Below are 24,490 nucleotides of genomic sequence, written 5' to 3' on the forward strand. Positions count from 1 at the left end.
CCGGTAACTTTCAATGTTTAAACAGATGGTATGTGGGCTACCATTCGTAGTCTTGTTCCGGATCCCACAAAAATGGGGGGGGTGGGGCTGCCCACATCATCCACTGCTTGCTTTCTGCAGTGTTCTCCAAATGCTGAGTGGGGAGTCCTGGGGTCCGTCATCTACCAAGGGAGTTCTCTAACAGAACAGAATAGGAGGCTTTCTTTCCCCCCGATTTGCCAAACAAAATTGAGATAATGGATAGAATTCTCGGAATTTTACGTTTCAACTCAGTGTTCTTTTTCTAAAATCTTTTGGTGCCTGTTATTGCTTATCTGCCAGCAGTGGCAAGCAAATGAGATAAACCAACAAGCAGATGAAGAAAACCCATACACACATCGTGGTCGATGAAAATCAAGAGAAAACTTGAAACACGTTGACTCTCATGAACCTGACAGTATGGCTCCTTCACGGATCTGAATCCTCGTGGTCGTGATTTCATGCGGTATATACATTTAACATAGCTGCATTTCCTAACAGCTTCAACCATTTCTAGCTCATGATGATGCACTTAATTATGCTTCGTGTGACTCCTGCGTACCTTCCCCTAGAACAAGTGAGAATGTGCTACGATGAATTATTGTCACCGGTTTCCAGGAAAGAAGACAGAGGCCCAGCGATATTCAACTGGCCCAAGGTCACCCAGCTGGGAAATGATGAAGGAGGCGTTTGAACAGGTCTGAAGGATCCCCCGTATCACCAGGCCTCCTGGGGGGACAGGATGTATGATCTAATGAGGTATAAAAATGGTTTCTCCAAATGCCCAGAGGCGGTTGGTAAGAAACTCTAGGGCTCTTGGTCGACTGTCCACGGAGTCCATACACCGAACCTGCCAATATTTAAAACATCAAACGAAGGAGTATAAACCTCAGTAAGCATTGCATTTGTCATAAGGAGTAACTTGCGTTTTGTTTTGGGTGTCTATGTTTTGGGAAGCTCTGTGAGAGTATTTTCCTGAGTCACTGTTGTTAGATACACTCACGTCCCCTAGTCAGAGCACAGACTGTGCCTGGAAAGTGTAGTTCTTGTCTTGGGTGTTATCTTAGCCAGTCCTCATTTATTATCTTAATTAGTCCTGCTTTGGAGTGGCCAATCTTATATCCATTAAGCTTTCGATAAAAGTAGTCAGCGGGGTTGGTGCCAGTCTCACTCTTCAGAATCTGATTAAGTTTCAAACTTATACGTGAATTCTTTTGTGTGCGCTGCGTTAAGGAAGGTTGACTTCGAGTAAAAAACTTCCCAGGCTTCCGTTTGTCTTCTCAGAGTGGTTAGTGTTGTGAACGACCCTGGACTCAGGCTCCATCCTAGAGCACCCAAAACTCAGCACCCACAACGCATGCAGGGGAGGGCTCCCCTCTCCCCACCTGGCCCCTACCTCCCCCAGCTCAGAAGCAGCCTCCTCTTCCGAGCTGGCTGGAGCACAGTTGACACCTACGAAATGCATTTTCACCTCTGTCGCTCATTTTCTCTTTTGTAAAAAGTAGATCCAAAGCCAGAAATCAGGCCTGGTGAGCCTGCAGCCTGTCGGATTTGGGATGGGCCCCATCCCAAGGCCCCGGCCTGCCAAAGCACCCTGGAGAGTTCTGTCCTCAGCAACTGCCAAGTGTCAGCACACACACACAAAAAAAAAAGGCAAAAAAGGATAGTAAAGGTGGTCAGGCGATTTATTCGCCGCTCTTAGTACTGGCTCTGTCTCCATGCAACAGAGCCACGCAGCCATCTCCCTCCCAAGTGGTCCCAGCCAAACGCTGACTGCCTAGGAGTCCCATCAGGACACAGGCCCCTGCCAGCCGTGGGCACCTCCCACGGAAAGTGGTGGAACCACCAACCCTGGGGTCTCACCGAGGACCCGCAGCCAATTCTTGCGTCAGGGCTTGGACAGCTCCAAGACTCCTGCTCCAGATGCCTGGGTGCTCCTTCACCTCAAACCCACACACCCACCCACAGACCACTACTTGCCCTCGGATGGCTTCCTCCTATCCCCAGGTGTTCTCTTCGACCTCAAAGGGAAAAACTAGAATACGGCAGGTAGATCCTGGAGGCTGTTCCTGGGCAACTGTCCTCTTCTCCAGAGCCACAAAACAGGCAGGTGTCCTGCAGGTGGTGAGACCTTGTGACCCCGAGGGGCTTGGAGGGGACCCTCTATTTTCCCTGCGTGACATATGTTGGAGGATGGTACCCCCAGCCAGAAGGCACGCATTCAGCCCCCACCTAGACTCTAAGTCCTGACATTCAAATCCATCCCTGTCCCCTCCCATCACTGGGGGTCTCGGGGCTCCACTGTTTTTCGTGGTCCGCCCTCCCCTCTCTAGCCGCTACCACAGTGACCTTTCAACGACCCGGACTGGATTACAGTGCCCACCTGCTAGGAGCTGGACAGCAGAAGCCTTTGGGATAGGCTCTCTCTTTACCAGGAGCGGCCTTGGCCGTGCACCCAGCCCAGTCTGTGGATCCAGCCTTATCTAGGCCCCTCCCCAGCAATCCGTGCGCTCCAGCCCGCCACTCATCTTGTCCTTTGTTACCAGAACATGCCATGCACTGGCAGGCTCTCCACCTTTGCACCTGCCGTTCCGTCTGCCCATCCTTCCAGCAAATTCCTGCTCATCTTTAAAGGTGCAGCTCAAAGGTCTACTCCCGCGTGAAGCCCTCTCTAACCACCTATCTTAGCTTGGGCTGCCATCACCAAATACCACAGGGAGGGGCAGGGGGGCTTACACAACACACACTAACTTTCTCACAGTTCTGGAGGCTGGAAGCCTGGGATCAGGGTGCCAGCACGGTCAGGTTCTGGTGAGAGCTCTCTTCCTGGCTTGCACGCTGCCTTCCCCCCGTGTCCTCACGTGGTAGAGGGAGGAAGGGAGGCAGAGAGGCACAGAAAGAGAGAGAGAGAAATATCTCCTTTTCTTCTTCTTATAGGGCCACTACTCCTATCAGATTAGAACCCCGACCTTAGGACTTCGTTTAACCTTATGACCTTCTAAAAACCGCATCTCAGAATACAGTCATACTGGGGGTTAGGGCTTCAAACTACGAATTTGGCGGAGGTGGGGGTACAATTTACCCCAAGGTACTTCCCCAGACAAAGGTGGTTGCTGCCTCCCTAGGAGCCCCATATTCACCAGGGGAGGGTGTCCCTTTCTTGGAGCACCCCCATCCCTCATCCCCATTTGTGTCTCCTGGTTTAATGGACCAAGTGCTCCTGCCCAATCCCATCCCCTGCTCTTTTGGGGCCACCCCCTCTGTGGAAGGACACTGTCTCCCGACAGACCTTGGGTGCTGACCTGTCTTCCCAACTATGCCCAGGGCTCTGAGGGGACAGGGGCCTGCCTCTCACTCATCTCTAGGCACCAAGCAGGCCTCATGAGGAGAATTCTGGTTCCACTGTGGTTCCACTGGTGCCATGCTGGGTGAGGTCCCCACTTGGTGTCTCTGTTGCCCTGCCCCATCCTCTTATTCCTCCCCAGCCCGGGTGTCCTCCCATCCTGAGAGGAGAGGGTCCTGCTGCCTGTACTGGCAACACAACCCTGGGCAGCACACCTGGTGTGCATTCTCAGCGCAGGACGCCTTCAGGAGCCTGTGCTTTCTTACTACCCTGCGAGTTTAGCAGGCTGTGATTTTTAGCACCGCAGAAAAAAACCCTGAAAATCCCACTGAGCGTTTTCGGGTTCCCGACCAGATGTCCACGCGGGCAAGGCGCAGAAATGGGTGCTGCCTCTGGCCCAGAGAGCGGCTCCGGGCTCACAAAGGTTATTCATTTAATATATTTGCTTTTACGCTCAGGCCAAAAGCTTAAAATATCTCGTGTATGAGCTTTGGACCAAAAAAAAAAAAATTGAAGCAGTTGGGCCATTAATCATTGGGAATATGTTGAATAGGAACTTGATTAAAGCACAGTATGTGTTCCGCAGACGGAGCTGCTGCCTCACAGTGACCGCAGTGGAAGCTCGGCCTCCCCGGCCGGCGGTGCTTCTGCGGGGCGCCTCCTCCGGGGCTCCCGGGCGGGCTCTGGCGCCTTGCCAGGCTCTGGAAGGCCACCTTGGGGCGGAGGGGGGTCCTGGCCTGCGCAGCCCGGCTTTCCCCAAACAGGCGCACCTCCAACCGGCGCCCGGGCGGTGTCGGGCTTCGGCGCACTAAGTCTTAAGGGGCGCTGGGGGGGAGGTAGAGGCAGCGGCGACCTGCGGGCCCCGGGGGCGCGCCCCCCCCCGCCCCCCCAACCCCCGCCCGCGGTCCCGGGATAGAGCCGCGAGGCGCCACGTGGCTGGGGAGACGCGCTGCCCTAACCGCCCCCCCAGCAGCGAATGCGGAGGCGGCGGCCAAGGGGCACCCGGCCTGGCCACCTTGTTCCCCAGGATCCCGGGACCCAGCGCCCTGCGAGCCGCGCGCGGGCAGGGCCCTCCCGAGGTCCCCGAGGTCCCCGAGCCCCGGCTCCCGCCCCGGAGCCCACCGGAACCGGGCCGGAGGTGCGGGGCGGGCGGGGGGCAGAGGCTTCCGAGCCCGGGGACCGCCGGCCCCGCCTCGGGGTCCCCGTCCCGGGTCAGCTCGGCGTCCTCCGTCTGCGCGCCCCACCTGGCCGCGGTATCCCGGCCCTGGGCTCCAGCCCGGCCCGCGGGAGAGGAGCCGGCGGCCCAGGGCCAGGCACGGCGCCAGCCCCGCGCGCCAAGCCACCCGCGCCTCGGGCCGGGGCAAGTCCTGGAAAAGAAAAAGTTGTCCTGCCCCGCGGACCGGCCGGCCGCGTCCCCCGGCTCCCCGCGGCCGCCGCCTGCCTCGCCTCCGCGCCCCGCGGGGTCCTAGCGCCCGGCGCCGCGCAGCCCCCCGGGGACCCCGCGGGACGCGGCGGGCGGGGACCGGCTCCTGCGCGGCCTCGGCGGGGCGGCCCGAGGTCAGGGAGGGGGACGCGGAGCCGCCGCGCGCCGGGCGCTCCCCTCGGCCTCCCGGCCGGCTCCGGCCCCTTCCCCGCGCCGCCGCCCAGCCGACACCGGGGCCCCGGCGGGGCCACTTGGAGCTTTGAAAGCGAGTCCCGCCGCGGAGGCTCAGGCAGCAAGCCCGGCCCCCCCGGCCCCCCCGAGCCCCCCCCGAACCCCCCCCCTGCACCGCGCGCCGCGCCTGGGCGCTCCCGGACTCCCCGGCCGCCGGCTGGAAGTGGAGCCCCGGGGCAGCCCGAGGAGGGGGCCCGGTCGCCGGCCACGTGCGTGCGGGGGCGACGGCTCGGCCCAGGGTGGGGCGCGCGCGCGTCCGGGTCCGGCCGGCGGGGCCGGGGCAGGGGGCGCCGCGCCGGGGCTCCTCCCGCCCGCGCCGCGCTGCGGCCCCGCTCGCCTCCCCCGCCGGCGGCCCGGCGCTAGGACCCAGGAGGCGCCGCCGCTCCGTCGGGCTCCGCAGGGCGCCGCCCCCGGTATAAACGCGGGCCCGCGCGGGCCGGGCCATTCGCGACCGGAGCTGCGCGGGCGCGAGGCGGCGGGGCCCGGGGCTCGGGGGCGGCGGCGGCGGCGGCGGCGGCGTTGGCGCCCCGCGCGGGCTGGAGGCCGCCGAGGCTCGCCATGCCGGGAGGGCTGTAGCTCCCCCATGGAGTCGGCCGACTTCTACGAGGCGGAGCCGCGGCCCCCGATGAGCAGCCACCTCCAGAGCCCCCCGCACGCGCCCGGCAGCGCCGCCTTCGGCTTTCCCCGGGGCGCGGGCTCGGCGCAGGCCCCCGCCCCACCTGCCGCCCCGGAGCCGCTGGGCGGCATCTGCGAACACGAGACGTCCATCGACATCAGCGCCTACATCGACCCGGCCGCCTTCAACGACGAGTTCCTGGCCGACCTGTTCCAGCACAGCCGGCAGCAGGAGAAGGCCAAGGCGGCCGCGGCCCCCGCGGGCGGCGGCGGCGGCGGCGGCGGCGGCGGCGGCGGCGACTTCGACTACGCGGGCGCCCCCGGGGGCCCCGGGGGCCCCGGCGGCGCGGCGATGCCCGGCGGCGCGCACGGCCCGGCTCCCGGCTACGGCTGCGCGGCGGCGGGCTACCTGGACGGCAGGCTGGAGCCGCTGTACGAGCGCGTCGGGGCGCCGGCGCTGCGGCCGCTGGTGATCAAGCAGGAGCCGCGCGAGGAGGACGAGGCGAAGCAGCTGGCGCTGGCCGGCCTCTTCCCCTACCAGCCGCCGCCGCCGCCGCCGCCGCCGCACCCGCACCCGCACCCGCACCCGCACGCGCACGCGCACGCGCCGCCCGCGCACCTGGCCGCGCCGCACCTGCAGTTCCAGATCGCGCACTGCGGCCAGACCACCATGCACCTGCAGCCCGGCCACCCCACGCCGCCGCCCACGCCCGTGCCCAGCCCTCACCCGGCGCCCGCCCTCGGCCCCGCGGGCCTGCCGGGCCCCGGCGGCGCGCTCAAGGCGCTGGCCGCTGCGCACCCCGACCTCCGCGCGGCGGGCGGCGGCGGAGGCGGCGGCGGAGGCGGCGGCGGCGGCGGCGGCGGCGGCGCGGGCAAAGTCAAGAAGTCGGTGGACAAGAACAGCAACGAGTACCGGGTGCGGCGCGAGCGCAACAACATCGCCGTGCGCAAGAGCCGGGACAAGGCCAAGCAGCGCAACGTGGAGACGCAGCAGAAGGTGCTGGAGCTCACCAGTGACAATGACCGCCTGCGCAAGCGGGTGGAGCAGCTGAGCCGCGAGCTGGACACGCTGCGGGGCATCTTCCGCCAGCTGCCCGAGAGCTCCCTGGTCAAGGCCATGGGCAACTGCCCGTGAGGCGCGGGGCGGCCGCCCGCTGGGACCCCGGGCGTGGATTCGGGGCCCGGATCCCCAGGCTGCCCCCCGCGGCGCAGGCCCGGCCTGGGAGGCTCCGGGCCGCCAGGGAGCCCGGCCCGCCGGTTCGGTGCGCCCAGGCCCAGGCCCAGGCCCAGGCCCAGGCCGGGGGGTGGGGGTGGGGGGTCAGGCCGTGCCTTCTCCCCGAAGGAGGGAAGCGCCGTGGGGCCGAGCCCCGAGCCTGGCGACTCTAGTATTAAGGAATAACCTCGTGCCTTGGAAACGCAAACTCGCCGCTCCGATTCCTACCGAGTAGGGGGAGCCCATAGGTGCCTTGTCATTTTATTCGGAGGGTTCCTGCCGCGGCCCCGAGGTGCAGGCCCCCACCCCCGGGGAGAGAGGGCAGTGTGCAGGCCCGCGGCTGCTCCAAGGGTCAGGGATGTCTCGGCGCCCGTCCTCGTCCTCGGGAGGGAGGACGTACAGGGACTCGGAAGGCCGTTACCCTAGTTCTACATGAAGGTGGCGGGTCCCTAGCTCCCTGCCCTCCAGTCTCCCAGCCTGTCACCGGCTGGGCTTCCCTGGGCAGAACTCACTGAGATGGGGGTCACCGGGAGACCGGCGGGAGCCCCTCCACCCCCACCCCCACCCCCGGTCGGGCCAGGGCAGGCCAAAGCTATCTGGACATGTGTTCGTGGGAGTGGTAGCCTGGTGGCAGAGGGAAACCTAGAGATCTGGCCCGGGGTGGGGGTGGGGGTGGGAGTGGGGTGGGGAGGTGGGGTGAAGGGACACTGGGACCATCAGCCTTGTACTGTATGTTGCCAGCATTGCCATACAAACATGAAGCACAATCTGTCCATCCCAGAGGGACCGAAGTTATGAGAAGCTTTCCAAATATTTTGCTTTATCAGCCGATATCAACACTTGTATCTGGCCTCTCTGTGTCCCAGCGGTGCCTTGTGCAATGTGAATGTGCACGTCTATGCTAAACCACCATTTTATTTGGTTTTTGTTTTGTTTTGGTTTTGCTCAGATACTTGCCAAAATGAGACTCTTTGTCAGCAGCTGCAGGGAGGGTCTGCGGCTCTCTTTCCTTTTGGTTTTGGGGGATCGCTTTTGCTCCCAGGGGAACCAAAGAGGTGAGGTGGGCTTCCTCTTTCCCTGGGGGGTTGGGGGGCCGTGGGCCTTGGTGCCCTCCGGCCTGGGCCGCCCACAGGCTTGTCCTGCCCGCCCCCCCCCCCAGAGGCCCTGGCTCCTGGTCTGGAAGGGAGGTGGCCTCCAGCCAGCATGCGCAGATCGCTGGGGCTGGGAGCAGGGAAGGACAGCTTGGTTCTCTTCTTTGGGGAGAACGTAGAGTTTCATGCTAGATGTTTTATGTATTATATCTATAATATAAACATATCAAAGTAAATTTCGGTGTCTTTTTAAAACCAGAAAAGCTACTTCCAAGGTTTTCTGTGGGCCAGGTCACATTTGTAAATAATCACAGCGTATTCTCTGGCTGAGATCCTGACTTTCATTAGCTCTCCCATCCCAAGCCCCTCTTTACATGAAGGGGGTGACTTCTCCCAACCGAGGCAAACAAATGGCAGAAGGAAGGCACGCTCCAAGCTGAGAAAGCCCAAATCCTGAAGAGAGAGTCTCCTGGATGGGCGAGAGTTGGAGGGGAGGGAGGTCACAGGGCCTTGGTGTGGCCTCTCCGGAGCCCCTGGGAGGAGCAGAGGGGCTCAGAGAGAAGGATCCCTTGGCCTGAAGTTGTCACGGGCTGTCTGGGGCTTGAAGAGGCCCGGCCCAGTGGCTCCAGGCCCCAGAGGCCCTTTGGCCACATTTGCTTCTAGATCGCTCACGGCTCTAGCTGTGTGGCCGCCTTGCTCATACGTGTTGTCTCTTACCCACCCGCAGGACCCTGGGAGGGCGGGGAGAGGCCTCAAGCGGGAGGATCCTCTGCCTTTCCCCACTTGCTCTGCGCTGTGTGGCTGTAACCTACCCAGCAGGGCCCGGAAGGGCAGCCTGAAGGCCGAGCACCCCTGTGCCCCACCTTCCGTAGCTGTCCTGCCCCAGCCAAGCCAGGGAAGGGGACCCTCGGCACGCCTGCAGTGGGTACGTGGTCTTCCACGCATGCCACCTGGCAAGGAGCCACCACCAGCATCCACCCCCCGCCCCATCCCGCACTTCGCCCACCCTGGACCGAGTCCCCCCACTCAGGCACCCTGGCACCCCCTTGGCGGCAGTGAGAGCCAACCAAAGTGGGGGGGGGCACCGTCACGCCTGATAGAAGGAGGCCTGGCAGGAAGTAGCACAGGAGGCTGGCTGGGCTTTCAGAGTTGACTCTCGCTGAGGGTAAAAGGCAGACTCTCCTTACCTTCCATTGTCACCCCCAGAGGACTCACTTGAGCAGCTTAGCGTGTATGCCCATGTGGGCTGGGACAGTTTCAAGAAATTACACACTCTTTTTCAATTCTGAAAGCTTTAGCTTTACCTGCCCCGTGTGGTTAACAGGGGTGACTTGCCCCCTTCCCCCCCCCCCGGCCCCCGCCCTCTCTGTCCTGTGTCTGGCCGCCTCCTCGCCCAGGGCCGCCCTTGGCAGAGGAAAGGCCACGGGCCCAGTGTGGAGGCGGCTGCCTGCCCCACCGCCCTGGGAACCAAGGAGGCAGAGCCCCACCGTCTGCCTAGAGGCCCAGGGCAGGCCACGGCTTGCTAGGCCCCAGCAAACCCTCTCTGAGTTCAGTGCTAATTCCAGTTTTTCTTGTTTGAGGGGGCCAAACCTCAGCCTCCCCCTTTGCCCCCAGAACACATCCCAGGATGAGCAGGGGGAGGGACACCCTTCCTGCCTGCCCTCCTCCCTCTCCCCTCCCACTGCCTCCTCTCCCTAGGTTTCCTCTTGCAGAGATGTCGGCCTACTAAGGGGCACCCCTCCTACTGTAGATCATGAGGTCCAGGGCAGACTTTGCTGGGGACAAGACACAGCCAACCCAACCGAAGCCAACCCCAGGGAAGGAATGGGGCCGGTGGGGCCCCCGGGGAGACAGAGCAGCCTGCCAAGGAGAGGGGGCAGTGTGGGGCGAACCTGCCCGGCATGTGCTCTGTGCCCGGCCAGAGGGGCCCCTGGGGAAGAGCTGTTCTTTGCCACCCACTGCTTCCTGCAGGGCCCCCATGGTTCCCCTCCTGACTGCAGCTTTTGTGAAGAACCGCTCCAAGAGCCTGGCACTGAACACACCCCAAAAATTTATTGGATGCCTACTGTGTTCAGGGCCTGTGCCAAGGATGGGTCACTCAGCAGCAAACAAACAGCAGACCTGGAGCTTACAGTCTTGCGGTCCCAAGATGGGTTTTAAGGGTGACAAGTGCAATAAAGGGAAGCTCAAAGTGTGAATAGACGCCACCAGGGAAGGCTTCCCGGAGGCAGGGGTCTGATCCAAGACCCTGGTCACGGACCCCGTCCAGCCCACCTGGATGCGTCTCCCTTGTCCTCTCTCTGGAGAGGTAGCGGGGACCTCACCCCTCGGTGGGCCACCTGAGCCTCCCCACCACCACCACCCCGAGAGCGCTGCTCAGAGGAACCAGTCTCCAGGGAAGAAGCAAAGGTAACGAGGGAGGTGCTCCTTTGCTGCCAGAAGCCTCCCGATGGCTTAGCGCTGTCATGGATGTCACCCTTATCTCCTGGATCTCCTGGGAATTTGTGAACGTGGGGTTTGGCCCTGACACCTGTGATGAGCCACTGGGACTGGTGAGGAGTGCCTGCCCCTCCCAGGTCTCCCGCCCCCTCCTTCCCAGGCAGGAACCTGCCAGGCCTCCTCCAGCAGCTGCTGATTTCATGGGAGGAGAGGGGGCAGCGGGGAGAGAAAGGGAGGCCGTTGGAGGGAGAGCAGAACCCCTGACCCTGCTCATCCAGGAGGCCTTCTGCAGACATGGGGTAGGGTCCTTGCATGGAGCGTGGCTCTATCCCATCTGTTTATCTCCTATGCTGGGTGGGGGGGAGGGGAGGCCTTTCTCTTCTTTTCCTTAAATAGAACTAAACCACCAGCACCTTTGGAAGATCTCTCTTGTCTCTGTGAAAGATTATACTATCTCCCTTCCCCTGACGCCCCCTCCCCCGCTTCTCCCCTCCCCCACCCCCTCCCTGTGCGTGGATCATTTGACGTAAGCAGAGGCATAGGAAAGATACCAATTCACTATCAAAGCATCCTAGCCCCATCCCAGAGCAATTAAAAAGCCAGATGGAATCTCTGGGAAAACGGCATTAATAACGCGAACAATCTGTGCAGGCCGGCAGGGACCCAGGAGCTGTGGGCGGGGGCAGGGGGGAGGCTGGGGTGCCGGAGCGCGAGCTCGCAGCAGCGCTCCAGCCCCGTTGTGGCCAGCCGGGGATGGGGCCACCACAGGGGTACTCCAAGATCTGGCCACAGCTGGGCTCTCCCCTCCAGCCCCCTGCAAGGCCCACTGTGCGTCCTGACTCCCGGTCGCTGCAGACTGAGCCAGACAAATGTGGAACCCATTACTCAGGCAGCCACAGCCTCAGCCAGCCCCATTCTGGCACCCAAGAGCCTTGCTTCCCTTCACTTTTGTTTTTATTTATTATTTTTCTAGCCTTCTGGCCCCACCCATGAGGAACAGGACACCCCGTGCGACAGCTCCCAGAGATCCCCTTTCTGTTCATCCGCTCTGCCCAAGCCCACTGCCCATGCCCGGCAGCCACAGAAGATGGTGTCGGGCACCCCGTGGGGCCTGAACCCCAGAGGTTGCCCGTTGATTGCACAGTGGGTGGGCACTTAGGGCAAGAAGGCCAGCTGGGCTCTCAAAAGCAGGCATGATGGCCAGGGGAGCGGGGCACAGGGGTTCATGCTTCCTGGGTGCCTTGAGGGGCCCACAGGAAAAGGATCTGCTGCTGTGAAGCCGAGAAGTAGGACCTTTCCTTAACCCTATTCTCCAGACCAAGGTTGGAGGCGCACCTGAGGCCAGCTGAAAGATACGGTTTTCTTATATCCATCAAGTCGGGATAGAAAATGGTTTGTTTGTTTGTTTGTTTGTTTGTTTGTTTGTTTAAAAAAAAAATCCCCTATGGGTTTGGTGTTCCCAGAGAGCCACTTTCTGACCTTCATCTTCCCTGTCGCCACCCTGCACCTGGGAAACTGTTCTCTCCAAGGTCACCATGAACTCCTGGAGCCAAATTACGTGAACTTGCCTGGGATCCTGCCTTTCTTGGCTTCCTGCTGAGTCTGGCCTGCGTCTGGCCTGCGGCAGGTCCTCAACACATGTGTCTGAATGCGTGGATCTCTCTGCCACTCCTCTCTCTCCTTCCTTAAACATCCTCATCCTCTCCCTGCCACTCAAGGGTCCACTGGGTTGGCCTGAGGTCCACCCGGGGAGCTCCAGGGACTGGGGTTCACCATTATGGGAGGCGATGAAAGGTCTAAGAAAGGTAACCTATCTGGTTCTAGATAATTCTCAGCACCTCTGGGAAGCAGGGGCTAGCCAGGCCCCCAGAGACGGCCAGCTCTATAGGGAGGGCGCGCAGGAGGAGGCGGGCTTCCCGGTAGAGAGGACAGGTTGGGGACGGGCAGTGCAACATGCCCCAAGCTTGCCAGAGCTGCTCGGACGCACGGGCACCTGGGATCACAGCGTTTCTGGACGTTTCTGGTCTCAAGGACGGTCTCTTTCCATCTCTCCTCTTGTCCCCACTGGCAGAGTCAATACTGAGGGGCCACGGCCTGAGGACGGGAACACCAGTGGCCAAACACGGTGGGCTAGGGCCAGGGCGTGTCACCCAGTGACCCAGACAGGGCCTCAAGGGAGCCATCACAGCCTGTCCCAAGCCTTCTAGATCTGAAGATCTTTCTGCTCCTTGGCAAGTAGCTGCCAACCTCTCACCAGAAAGAAAGCCTCTCCTCCCCGAGCAGCCTTGCCCCTTCCCCACCCAGCCATGGAGGCCGCAGGGAGCCCCCCACCTCTCCCTACCCCCCAGCCAACCTGAGCGCTCTCCCGGCAGCCCCCTCCCCGGAATCCGTGCTGGGGAGGAAAGCCGGCTGATTATGGAAGCCCTTCTCTCCAGGCCGTTGGGCAGTGGTCTCCGCTGGACGTGGGGCACGACCCCTGGCAGGAGAGTCAGGGCAAGGTGGTGTCAGGGTGTCCGCCTGCCCCAGAGGGAGGTGCTGTGACCTTGAGCATCAGGTTTGGACCCGTCTGGAGTAGCCTCCCGGAGTGATTTACAATTTGCAAACACGTTTTATTTGATTCCTCAGTTTTGCTAGAGCAATTACAGTGACTAAGCATGACAAATCACTCCCATCACGGTGTCTCCTCGCTGTTAGGAAATGTGTTTGCTTCACTCTTTTGCCTGGTGCGGCAACATTTTAAAAATAGACTCATTCACTGTACTTGAAGGCAATTTGTTCCAAATTTTCCCACTAATTTGATTTTAATCTGATATTTAAAATTCGTGTGACCACATTCCCACTGATTTATAGGGAATAAGCCCTACCTGGCAGCTGTTTCATTGGCCTTAACCCAGAATTTGAAGACACTGGTGTCCGTGATGCTCAAACGTGCGTCTAATTCAGCCTCGCAGGTGCCACTGGCCTGGGGCGGCTAACCGTGAGTGGTGGGCCTCGGGGGGCTCCTGCAGGACCCCGCACACAGCAGGCCGACAGTCCTGGCCTAGCACGGGCCCGGCGCCGTCCCTGCCCGCGGAGGCAGAGTCGGGCTCACCGGGGATGAACAGAAGTTTGCTCTTTCCCCCATCCCGTGATGGGCCATGCTGCTAGGGTTCTTGCTTTCTCTGAGCTTCCGTCTCCTTTTATGCAAAACGCATGCAAAACTGACCCCCCCCACCCCCCACCCCGTCATCACCCACTGGTTGTGAAAGGTAAACAGGCAAAGCTGGTGCAACACTGGGCTCCAGGTAAGGAGATTACTGTGTGTGAGGGCAGGGGGGGGGGGCACACCTCCATCCCTGAAAAGTCCCGGGAAAGGAGACAGCGTCAGAATAATTAGGGCAAAATCCTTGCACCCGGAGCAACCAAGTTACTAAGTCATTTTGATGTTGCTTCAATGTTTTTTTTTTCCCCCAGGGATGCCTTTTATTTGCTTAGAAAGCATTTAATGAGATTCTCCTGGGGGGAGAGCCCATCTCCCCGAGTCACGTGCCCATGACCTTGAAGGGGGGGCCCGGTGGTCACACTCGCGTCCACGGAAAGCACTGGAGCCAGCAAGGGTGCCTGTGTGCTTGTCACCGGAAGGGGCTCTTGATACAAGCGCAGAATCCGCAGGGTTGACTTCTGGTCAATGAGAACATTCTCACTGGGGCAGCCGCCACCACCACCACCACCACCACCACCACCACCACCACCACCCCCCCACCCCCCCACCCCCACCCCCCCCCCCCCCCCGCCAACCCCGCAGGCCTCCCATTAACCCCCTTCTATTTGGGAAGCTGGGACCTCGGCGAGGGAGGCGGCCCTGCCTTCCCCTTGCCAGTGGCCAGAGAGTGGGGACTGTGCACGTGGGGAGACACCGCCGTCCGCCGCAGGGTGACACAGCACTTGGCCGAACACCTGGTCCCCATCTCCCAACCTACTGGGCCCGGGAAGTGAGACCCCAGAGGGGAGACGGGGCCACAGACGCAAGTGGGAGGCCGGCCTGGCCCCGGCCGCTTCCTCCAAGCTGGCCACCCAGGAAAGAGCCCTGGACGCCGGCCTCGCTCTTCTGGCGCTGCCAGGAGCACCAGCCCTGGGGTAACTCAAGTTAATGAGCAAACTCCTCGGGGGAGGAAGCAGTCGGATGCCACTTGCCCAACGGAGGAGGGCGGCGGGTGTTGAGAGGCCAGGAGGCCTTAGGCCATCGGCCGCCGGGGCTGGCGCAGGGCAGCAGCGGGAGAGAGGGCAGCTCCGGGCCGCCGACGGCTCCCGGGGGAGAGTGGGGCCTTGTGGGTGCCGGCGTGGGTGCATCTGAACTTGGATCGGACGCCGAGCCTCAGGCTGGAGGCGCGTTCAGGCCCAGGAGGGGCGAAGGGGCCCCCGGAGAGCAACCCCCAAGCTCGCCAAGGCTGGACCTCTATTTGAGGAGCGGTCTCACCTGGGAGCGGTGACGGCGTGTGAGTCATGGGCCAGGCCCCCGAGCCCAGGGGAGGTGGCGATGGTGGCTCCCGGCCCGAGATGTGTCAGAAGCGCGATGAGCATCTTGAGTGATGCACAGTTTATGTAATTATGCGGGACAGGGCTGCCCGGGGTGTGTGCGAGCCAAACTGGAAAGGGGAGCAGCGTGCTCGGGTCTTCTAGCTCCCTGGCTGCACCCCAGACTCGCAGAGGAGTCCCATCTCTCAGGACCCGTGTCCAGACCAGGGCGGGGCCGCCATCGGCACCTGGGCTCCTGCACGTGAGGACCAGCGGGGACAGCCTGACCCTCTCCACCCACCAATCCACCCAGGGGAGTGAAATGCTCATGCTTTCCTCAGACTCTCTTCTCTGGCTTTATTCCATGACACCCTCCGTGCCCCCCCCCACCCGCCTCCACCCAACATTCCTCAACTTAATTTACTTTAGTTTTTAATTTTTTAAATTAAATCAACTGCATATTGTTTGGAACATCTTAGAGATTTTCAAAAATTGGAATGGCATGTCAGAAACATTGCAGAGCCAGGTTTGGGGGCCCACATGACCCCCCCTGACTCCATCTTCACTCATCATAGGCTGGGAGGTGGCTGCAGTTGGCACGCTCTTTTTGCTTTCCCTGGGGGGACAAGCCTTTGTGACCGGTACCCCCACAGCACAGCGGTTTGGAGGCACCTGTTGCTGGGGGGGGGGTTGTGGAATCTGGCACATGCCAGAGGGCCAGGGGGGGACCAGGGCCTCAGTGAGGCTCCGCTGTGGAGCTGCTCACAGAAGTCAGGTCCCGATGCTAGTTACACAAGGGCTCGGTCTGCATTCCCACCCACCGGGGGCGTGAGACCGCGTGTGTCCTGGCCTCACCGCACACCTGCTGTGTGACCCGGCGCAGGTTTGGCAACCTCTCTGTTTGAGCATGTTTGAGAGGTGTGTCGGGATTCCCAGAGGCGAGATGATGAATGTGTGTCCCTCCAGAACAGAGCAACCACAAGAACCTGATCCCAGGACGAGTCACACTGAGGAGGACCAGGACCAGGCCTCCTGGAAGCCAGGAGGGGAGCATGAGTCAGAAACAAACTACCTGCCTGCCAGCCAAGTCACTCTCCTGCCCGAGAGATGCTCAGGGGTGGGAGGCAGGATGTAGGACCCAAGCTTGGGTGATTCCTCTCCTATCTCCGGAGTCTTGCATTTTAGATGTTTGCCATCCAGGTCATAGGTGGTGCTGGTGGGCTGGACAACAAGGGCTATTAGTGTTCCTTGGCCCATGTTGGAGGCCCCTAAGGTGGTGCTGGCATCATCGAGCCTTCTTCAGTTATGGCAAAGGGACATTCTCGCATCCCCTCCTCTCTAATCCTTCCAGTCCAGCCAGAACTAGACTGTTTCAGCCAGCTGGTCAGTAAGACTCCCCCAAGTAGTCCTGAGGGCCCAGGCTGGAGACCAGCCACAGAACCAGGAGACTGGAATCAGAGGAGAGAAGAGAGACAATATCGAGGAGGAGGATGTCCCCATCCACTGAATCAGGGTGGGACAGAGGCCTCCCTCACCGCACCCAGCCATGCCACTGCTCTCCCAGTTGACTATGGAGGGACCCTGGGGAATGGCATTCTGCTCTCTCCCAGTGACTGGGCAGTAAGGGCTGTGGGAGGAAGAAGGAACAAGAGGATGTGCCCAGGGGTGAGCCGCAGAGGCAGAGACGGGCAAGAGTTGGTTTTTCACCTTTTCTTGTGTCCTTTGTTACATTGAACTTGGTATTATATGACTTCGTGGCCCTCTGCCAAGAACGGACTGGGTTCAGAATCTCCCATCTGGATCTTTTGAACTCTAGGTTGTCTGAAACATGGAGTTCTAGCATAACAGACCATTAAATGGTTCCGTGCATCCCTTCATGTATTCATTCGTTCATCAGTGCCAGAAAATTCTTACCTGTTTTTGCTTAAATTTTTTTTATTTACTTATGATAGTCACAGAGAGAGAGAGAGAGAGAGAGAGAGAGAGAGGCAGAGACACAGGCAGAGGGAGAATCAGGCTCCATGCACCGGGAGCCCGATGTGGGATTCGATCCCGGGTCTCCAGGATCACGCCCCGGGCCAAAGACAGGCGCCAAACCGCTGCGCCACCCAGGTATCCCACCTGTTTTTGCTTAAAACACTGCCTCTACTCCACTTCCTCTCTCTCCTCCCTCAGGGATAACATTAAACCTATGTTAGACCCTCTCTTCCTCCTTATCGCACATCGTCTCTTTCACATGCTCCTTTTGTCTCTACCTGCTACATTTGTGATCATTTTTCTGACTTCTCTAATTCCCTTCTCAGCTGTGTTAACTCTGCTGTTAAATCCACCTATCGGGTTTTTTATTTTGGTTATTGTCATTTTCTTTTCTAGAGATGAAATGAAATGAAGATGAATGAATCTTTTTTCAGATCTGCGATGTCACTTTCTAACAGATTCCCATTCCCCGAAATTATTTTTAAGCGTGTCTTATTTCTGGAAACATGACTTGCATCGTTCCTTTATAGTCAGTAATTTGCAGTCTGAAGGGTCTGTTTCTGTTTCCTGTTGATTCTTCTGGTTTTATCTCACAGTGTCTTCTTTTCTTGTGTGTCTGGTCATCTTTGACTGTGTGCTGGTCATCGTTTAGAAAGAAAAAATGTTGGAAAGAAAAATGTGAGATTTAGGACAAAAGCACCTTACACCAGAGAGCACATTGAGGAATACTGCTAATCCAGGACCACTTTAATCAACCTTAAGGCTTGAGTTTCCCCAACCCATCCAGGTGAGAACTTAGATTGCAAGATCGTGGGATCCCTGGGTGGCACAGCGGTTTGGCGCCTGCCTTTGGCCCAGGGTGCGATCCTGGAGACCCGGGATCGAGTTCCATGTCGGGCTCCCGGTGCATGGAGCCTGCTTCTCTCTCTGCCTGTGTCTCTGCCTCCCTCTCTCTCTCTCTCTCTCTCTCTGTGTGACTATCATAAATAAATAAAAATTTTTAAAAATTGCATAAAAAAAAAGATTGCAAGATTGTATGAGGGCTGATCTACTTCTGGTTCACCCTTATCCTGAGGGTGTAGCCCTTTGGAGTCCCACATTCATGGGAGATGGTATCTTATTATATGCCCCACCTGTGTGTGCCCTGGGGTTTGATAGCTATCTCTTTCATTCCACGAGGCTGTCAAAATAGAACTCAGTTTCACTGGAATCAGAAAACACCTCAATAAAAAAAAAAAAAAAGTGGCTCTTCCTCTCACCTACCTGTCTGGATTCCTCTTCCTCTTCTGTTTTGGCCGGCAATTATACTGCCAAGCCTTCAGTGCTTAGAATAAGTTGTTTTTTTTTTTTAATTGTGTTGTTGCATCGTTAGCTGATTTTCCTGCAAAGTAGGCCTAAATAACCTAGCCTGCCATACTGGGAGCTAGATGTTCTCCCTTTAGTCACTCAGTGAGTATTTTGGAGTACCTACTATGTGCCAGGCACTGTGTTGAGGCAAAGAAGGAAACCAGACAGACAAAGCGGGCTCTTGGGGTGCTCACAGACTCTCTAGAGAGACAGACAATAAACAGACAGTTACTCAATTGATTAGTTAATTCCAGTTGTGACACATATTGTGGAGTAAGGAAGTTCAGGAGTGATGAGAAGGAGACTTTGCCTGCTTTGTGGACTCGAGAAAGTTCTTGGGAACGTGACTTTTAAGCTGAGATCTGAAGGACCTGCAGGGATTTGCAAGGCATTGGGTGTTGGGTCAAGAGAAATCCAGGCAGAGGGAGTGGCAAACACAAACCTTAGAGGTGGGAAGGAACATGGCATTCTAGGTATTGGAAAGTGTCCAGTGTGGCCACAGTGCGTGGCACAGGGTAGGAGGTGGAGGACTAGAGGTGAGGCTGGAGGTCAGCTGGGTTTGACTAGCAGGCTCTCACGAGCAAGGTTTCAGACTTTGGTCAACATCCCAAGAGCAACAGGATCACTGCACTAAAGTGTGGCAGGTGGGTTATAGTGGGCAACGGGTACTTGTGAAGCCAGTGAGGGAACTTAGTGGCACAGAGATGAATGGATTCAAGAGATTGCTTATAGGATGAGAAGACTTTCCACCAAGCTTGACCACAGAATTGTCCCAGAGTACCTTACCCACCCATGTGGATTATTACTCCTGGATCAACACCATACCTATTCTCTGCCCTGGGAGTCTGGCTTGTATAGGCCACACCAAGGGCCTCTGTGCCTCTGGCTCCCTATTGGGTTTGGCCAGTGGTAGGCACCAGTAGATCGGGGGGAGGAGAAGAGAGAGGCTGGGCATTTCTTCACAGCTCTCTGCCTACTCCAGCGCCCCATCTGCACACCCCCAAGGCTATGATCCCTGTTGGGCAGCCTGTCCTCTGCCCTCCATGGGCCCAGTTCTCATGGGGCTCCGGCAGCCCTGGTGCCTTGCTCTGCCCCTTGAGCCCCATGATGGTGACAGCTGCTGCTGTGGCTCATCTCTGGGGACCTCAACATCCCTTCCTGATTCCTTCAACCCTCATCACACCCCTACAAATGGCTCCTTTGTTAACACCCCTTCACTGGAACCGTCAGGAGTGAGCTTGGTTTTCTGCCAGGACCCTGAATGATCACCAAACTCAGGAGGGATTTTTTTTTTTTACTTTAAAGAATCTGGGAGGCCAATCTGTCTGGGAACCCTGGAGGGGGGCCAGTCCCTCGTGGCAGCCAAAGGGGTGGTGTCAGAGCCCACATGAAGGCCCGCTGCTATCTGTGTTCCGTAAACAAACACCCGCGTGTGTGCACAGTGAGCCAGAGCCAAATGACAAACACGGCTGTGACAATTTTATAGAGCCCCAGTATCAGAGAGGACAGAGGTAATTAGGCAAATTATAAACATAGCTGGTGTCTTCTATCTGGCCACACGATCCGGGTGTGCGTCTGCTGGGGTGCTGTTTGGCATCTGCATTCGAGTTCTGGTTCCAAACACATCTTAAAAGACATGTCCGAGTGATTCAGGTCAAGGGCGTCTGATTTCTGGGGTGCCCGGTGCTGTGCGTGGTTCCAGGAAGGACCCCGACTCGCTTGCCTGCCAAGCTCCATTCTTTCCCTCCCCTCCGCCTTTTGCGTCCCCACCTCCTGAGGGGAAGTGTGCTTCCCTTCACTTTCACTTTGGAGATGGGAGCTGAGAACACAAGCGTCTACTCGGGGGTTGACAGATGCCAGAGATCTGTGTTCCCAAGGCCTGTGGGCTCGTTCCCTCTCACTCCCCGCCTGCCTCCGGGCTGGGACCTCAGGCACAGAGCTGAGCTCGGGGAGGAAAATGAAACTTGACCCAATGGCAGAGGTTGCCTGGGTAGGTGGGTGGTCAGGGAAGGTCCCGGAGGAGCCAGTGCTCAGTGGAGACCAAGGTGATGAGAAAGATCCAGGCACTCAAAAGGCTTCTCTCTAGGTAAAGGAACAGAGCAAAGTCCCAGGGGAAGGCCAGCGTGGCTGGATGAGGCGGAGGGCCAGAGACCAGCTCCTGGGGGCCTTGGAGTGGGGCGGGCCCCCTGCCTGGTTTGCTTGGAGACTGTCCTCGTTTGCTCCCACTGTTCCAGCATAATCGTCTACAGCATCCCTTTTGACTCACAGAAAGTGTCTCTGATGGCTTAATAAATGACACAGTTACCCTACTTCTAGGGCACTGAAGGAGAAATCTAGGTTTCATGTGTCTTAACTGCAATGGGAAGCCATAGGAGGGTTCCAAGCAGGTGAATGAGAATACCAGACTTCCTTCAATCACCAGATAGTGACTGAGTGCTGGGGCCACCTTCGCTCAGGGCCACAGCGACGAGCCACCCCCGGCACAACTTCTGCCCTCCTGGAGCTTACATTCCAGTGCTAGGAATGCTGACGAACACCAGACAAAATCAGCCGATTCTCCACCATTCTTAGCCCCCTGGATGGGTCCAGGTGCCTGTTAGACAGACAGAAAGAAGGAGGCAAAGGACGGCCAGGTGGGTTCTTTTTCTAAATTTAATCATTGGAAAACCATAAGCTGCTTCCCATGAAGTCTGCTCCCAAATTCACCCTGGAGGGTGGTCTCCTCAGGGAGCCACACCTAGGGTGGGTCTCCCCTGACCCCCTCTCACCCACACATCCAGGCTTCTGTGGTCAGTGAGCCCAGCTGTGTGCTGGGCCCTCCTGCCGGGCTAGGCCTCAGCTCTAGGTAACCGGTCATCCACGCTTGTAGAGTCCCAGCCTGCATGGCCTAAGCAGCCAGGAGCACGTGATCCTGGCACATCTCACCAAAATTCCTGCCTCTGTGGCCGGGGCCCAGGCATAGAGCTGAGTGCAACCAGGAAAACAAACCATGAGGGGTGTGGCTTCAGGCATGGCTGGATCCATCAGCCAGACAATGTCATCGAGAGTCCTCTGTCACTCCGGCTCCTGGTTTTGCCATCCTTTGTGCCAGCTCGGTCTCCTGTTGGAAGTTTCCAGTAACACAAAGCCTCCCAGCTGACACCCGGCAACCCAGAACAGAGCTCCAGCTTCTGAGCCGTTTCATCTGAAGTCCTGGAATTGGGTTCTGTTGGACCATAGGCTCATCCCTGGACCAGCCACTGGACCCAGGAGGATGGAGGAGGCCAAATGGCCAATCCTGAGTCATGTCCTTCCTGCCCCCCACTCCCAGCACACAGTTTGGAAGAGGGTGGGCCCCACCTGCACTGCATGGAATGGGAGCCGGGGAGGGGAGGTTCTCCGAGGGAAATCGGGGTGCTGTTGCTGGAATGAGAGAGAACGAGGCAGGAGGCAGAGCTGGTGTCCAGTGTACCGGCCACCGGCCCTGGGAAGAAGCGGAACCTGTGCAGGATGAGCCTTCTTTACCGTCGCTTCCAAAGGAGAAAGCAAGTTCCCGACGCCGGTGGAGGAACGTGCTCGGTTTCTGGGATGGGCCAATGTGCTTCAGATCCCACACTGGTTCCGACGTCTGCCCTGCCTCGGGCTGCCAGCAGTCTCTCCTCGCGGGCGACATCCGTCCCCTGGGCCCCAGGCTGTCCCTGGATCTGTGACCCCAGCCCACCGAGGCCGTCCTGCAGGGGACCAGGAAAAGACTCCAGAGGGGCTCTAGGCACAGCCTCTCCCCTATTGGTCCCACCCAACACCTGCCTGGGAGGAGAGGAGGGGCGAGAGCTGTAACCTGAGGCCTTGGAAGCCAGGGTCCTGTCCCCTGTGGGCCCCTGGAGCTCCGTGGCCCTAGCCCTTCAGAGCTGGTGCGAGGAGTGCGTCTGGGTGGGGGGACTCGCTGGCCATGGCGAGGTTAGGGGAGGGCCCCCTGCCCTTCTGGCCTTGGGGAAGGCTTCCAAGGGAACCGGTTGCCCCCTGTGGCCTTCAGCACCTGTACCCAAGGATGCTGCTTGATGGTAGGTGCCACTGGGCACCAATGGCACGCAGGTGCTCTCCTAAGTCCTTGCCTCCCGTCAGCTGCTCTAGGGGGGGTCCTGCACCAGCCGGTCCCATCAAATGTGGGGTGGGAGGCTCCCCGAGGACCTCTGGACCTTACCCAGATTCTCAGATTGTGAACGGTGAGAGGAGGGCCCACCATGCGGCCACCACCCTTCACAGCCTCACTCCTGCCCCAAAGGTTGGGAGGTGGGGTTAGGCAGGGAGAAGGGAGAGGCCCCGGAGGTGAGAAGCAAGGCCTCGGAAGCAGCCACAGCACTCACCTGGTGGGAGGGCGACAGCCCCCAGCTCAGGGAAGGAGGGGGCTGTGGCGCCCCGGCCGGCAGGCAGGGAGCCCCGCCAGGGACCAGGAGGGGGGCTCCCTCTCAGTGTCTTCATGCCACGAGATGTAAAATAATCCCCTCGGCTCAGAAAAACACCATTTTATGGCTGTCTGACTCATTTCCCACAAAGCTAGGTTCACCCCCCCACCCCACCCCACGTGTAGAGCTTTTGTTTTGAAAAATAAAAAATATGTTGAAAATTTCAAGATGACTTTTAGCCATAAATAGTTCCCTTCCTCACCCTAGTCCCAGGCCCCCCTCACCTAATTTCCCAAATGCTGGCTGCCGGAGCCTTGAGGGGGACCCGGTCCAAGTGGGTGTGAGATGACTCTGGGCAACACGGCCCCCCGGGGGCCAGGCCAGCAGATGGACGCTGGACACCGAGGTGGCCGAGGGGCCCTCCGGGGAGGTGGGCCTCCAGGCATCTGCTGCAGGGCCCCTGACTCTTCGGTTCTGGGGTCCCCTGTGGGACCCACTCCTAGCCTTGTAGCCTCTTCAGGCCTGGGTCCCCTGTCACGGCTTCCAGGACGCAGGTAATGCCTGCGGGGGTCTCCACCGGACGCTCTAGGCCAAGGGGAGCTCCACTGGTGACCTCGGACACCCAGCTGGGCTGCACCCCCAGGCCTGCTGCTGCAGTGGTCTCCCCAGGTTGGTGAGGAGTAGCACCGAGTCCCACTACCCCTGCAGCCCCACAGTGAAGCATAGGGGTCCCCGGGCCCCCCGACACATCGGGATTTTCGGTTGCCTGCCACATTCTGGGGCTTGTCCTCCTAGCTCCCCCCGACTCTTCCATTCCTTTAATTTCCCAGCAGTCCCAGGCCACGGGTAGTGGCATCCCCATTTCTCAGGCGGGAAGCAGAGCACTGGACAGCACATGACCCGTGTCAGCTGAGGGAAGCCTGAGCGTGGGCTAGCGGGCAGCCTCACGCTTCCTGCTGACTCCCCAGCCCAGGAAGAGCGCCCAGGTCGGAAGCCCACGCTGGGTGGCAGGGCCGTCCCAGGAGGTCCAGTGGGTCCTAGACCCACCTGGAGGACACGCTGCCCACAGAGCCGGCCTCCCGCTCCCACAACTGCTGCAGCTGGGTGCCTTTGAGGCCCTCCACGCTGCACCCGGGTGGCCCACATATCACCCCCCCATCTTCCCAGAGGACAGGCTCTAGAAGCTTCCTGAGGGGCGTCAAGGGAGGGCTGATGGCCTGCAGCCAGGCAGGGGCCATGCCAGCCTCCACTGAACTGGGAACCCCAGCTGGGCAGGGACCTGTCACTCATGCGCCAGGCACCCCCACCCATCGACTCAGGCTCCTCAGATCCGGGATGACACAGAGGACCCATCCCCGCTGTAGTGAGTCCCACTGAGGCCGAAGACAACAGGCCTGTGGGCACCCAGAGCTTGGGCCTCTGAGAGCTCCCCAGGCCAGAGGTCTGCCCACAGTCTGCTCTGGGGTGCACCCCTGGTTGCCGACTCCCCTGGGGCTCCTGACTCCCCCCTAGAAGCAGGAAGTCGCTGCAGGAAGCAGCAGGTGGGCTGGGGTATCTTACCGTCAGGGCCTCTGCCAAGAGGACCCCAGGGGGTTTGCTGGGACAAACATTGGGGGCCGGTGCGGATTGGGGTCTCCATGGCTGGGCCATGGGCATCAGGGGAACCGCCAGAGGTGATCTGGACTTCCTTAACCACGAGAAACATGACTCAGCTAAATTGAGGAAGATTTCCGTTTCGGCAGAGTACTTTTTCCACTACGGTAAGAGCTTTTACCCACAAGCTCCAGAGGAGCTGGGTACCCCAGAGAAGGGTTTGGGGAGTTTCGATTTGAATAGTCAATGCTGATTCTTAATCATTATTTTGAAAAGGCAGCTCTTGGTTTTCCAGCAGGTGGCTGGGTCCTGGGGAGCCAAGCC

The 24,490-nt window shown here is 59.3% G+C and overlaps 1 protein-coding gene and 1 long non-coding RNA gene across 2 annotated transcripts; one reads left to right on the forward strand and one right to left on the reverse strand.

Annotated features, from left to right (window-relative positions):
• The first annotated feature begins 5,482 nt into the window (after window positions 1–5,482).
• On the forward strand, window positions 5,483–8,170 carry CEBPA (CCAAT enhancer binding protein alpha). The gene has a single exon (XM_055309452.1). It carries the CDS (start codon window positions 5,599–5,601, stop codon window positions 6,763–6,765), a length of 1,167 nt encoding a protein of 388 aa, XP_055165427.1. The 5' UTR covers window positions 5,483–5,598; the 3' UTR covers window positions 6,766–8,170.
• Window positions 8,171–19,650: 11,480 nt separating this feature from the next.
• LOC129500381 (uncharacterized) lies at window positions 19,651–22,721 on the reverse strand. Its single transcript, XR_008662543.1, has 2 exons — window positions 22,535–22,721; window positions 19,651–21,901 (listed from the first exon to the last, which is right to left on the reverse strand). It is a non-coding gene; the product is annotated as an uncharacterized LOC129500381 (long non-coding RNA).
• Window positions 22,722–24,490: the final 1,769 nt, after the last annotated feature.

Source organism: Nyctereutes procyonoides, unplaced genomic scaffold (genome assembly GCF_905146905.1).
Source record: "Nyctereutes procyonoides isolate TBG_1078 unplaced genomic scaffold, NYPRO_anot_genome, whole genome shotgun sequence".
Taxonomy (NCBI): Eukaryota; Metazoa; Chordata; class Mammalia; order Carnivora; family Canidae; genus Nyctereutes; species Nyctereutes procyonoides.

Bases quoted from the DNA above. Each gene is read 5' to 3' on its own strand.
- CEBPA (XM_055309452.1), top strand. From the start codon at position 5,599: ATGGAGTCGGCCGACTTCTACGAGGCGGAGCCGCGGCCCCCGATGAGC.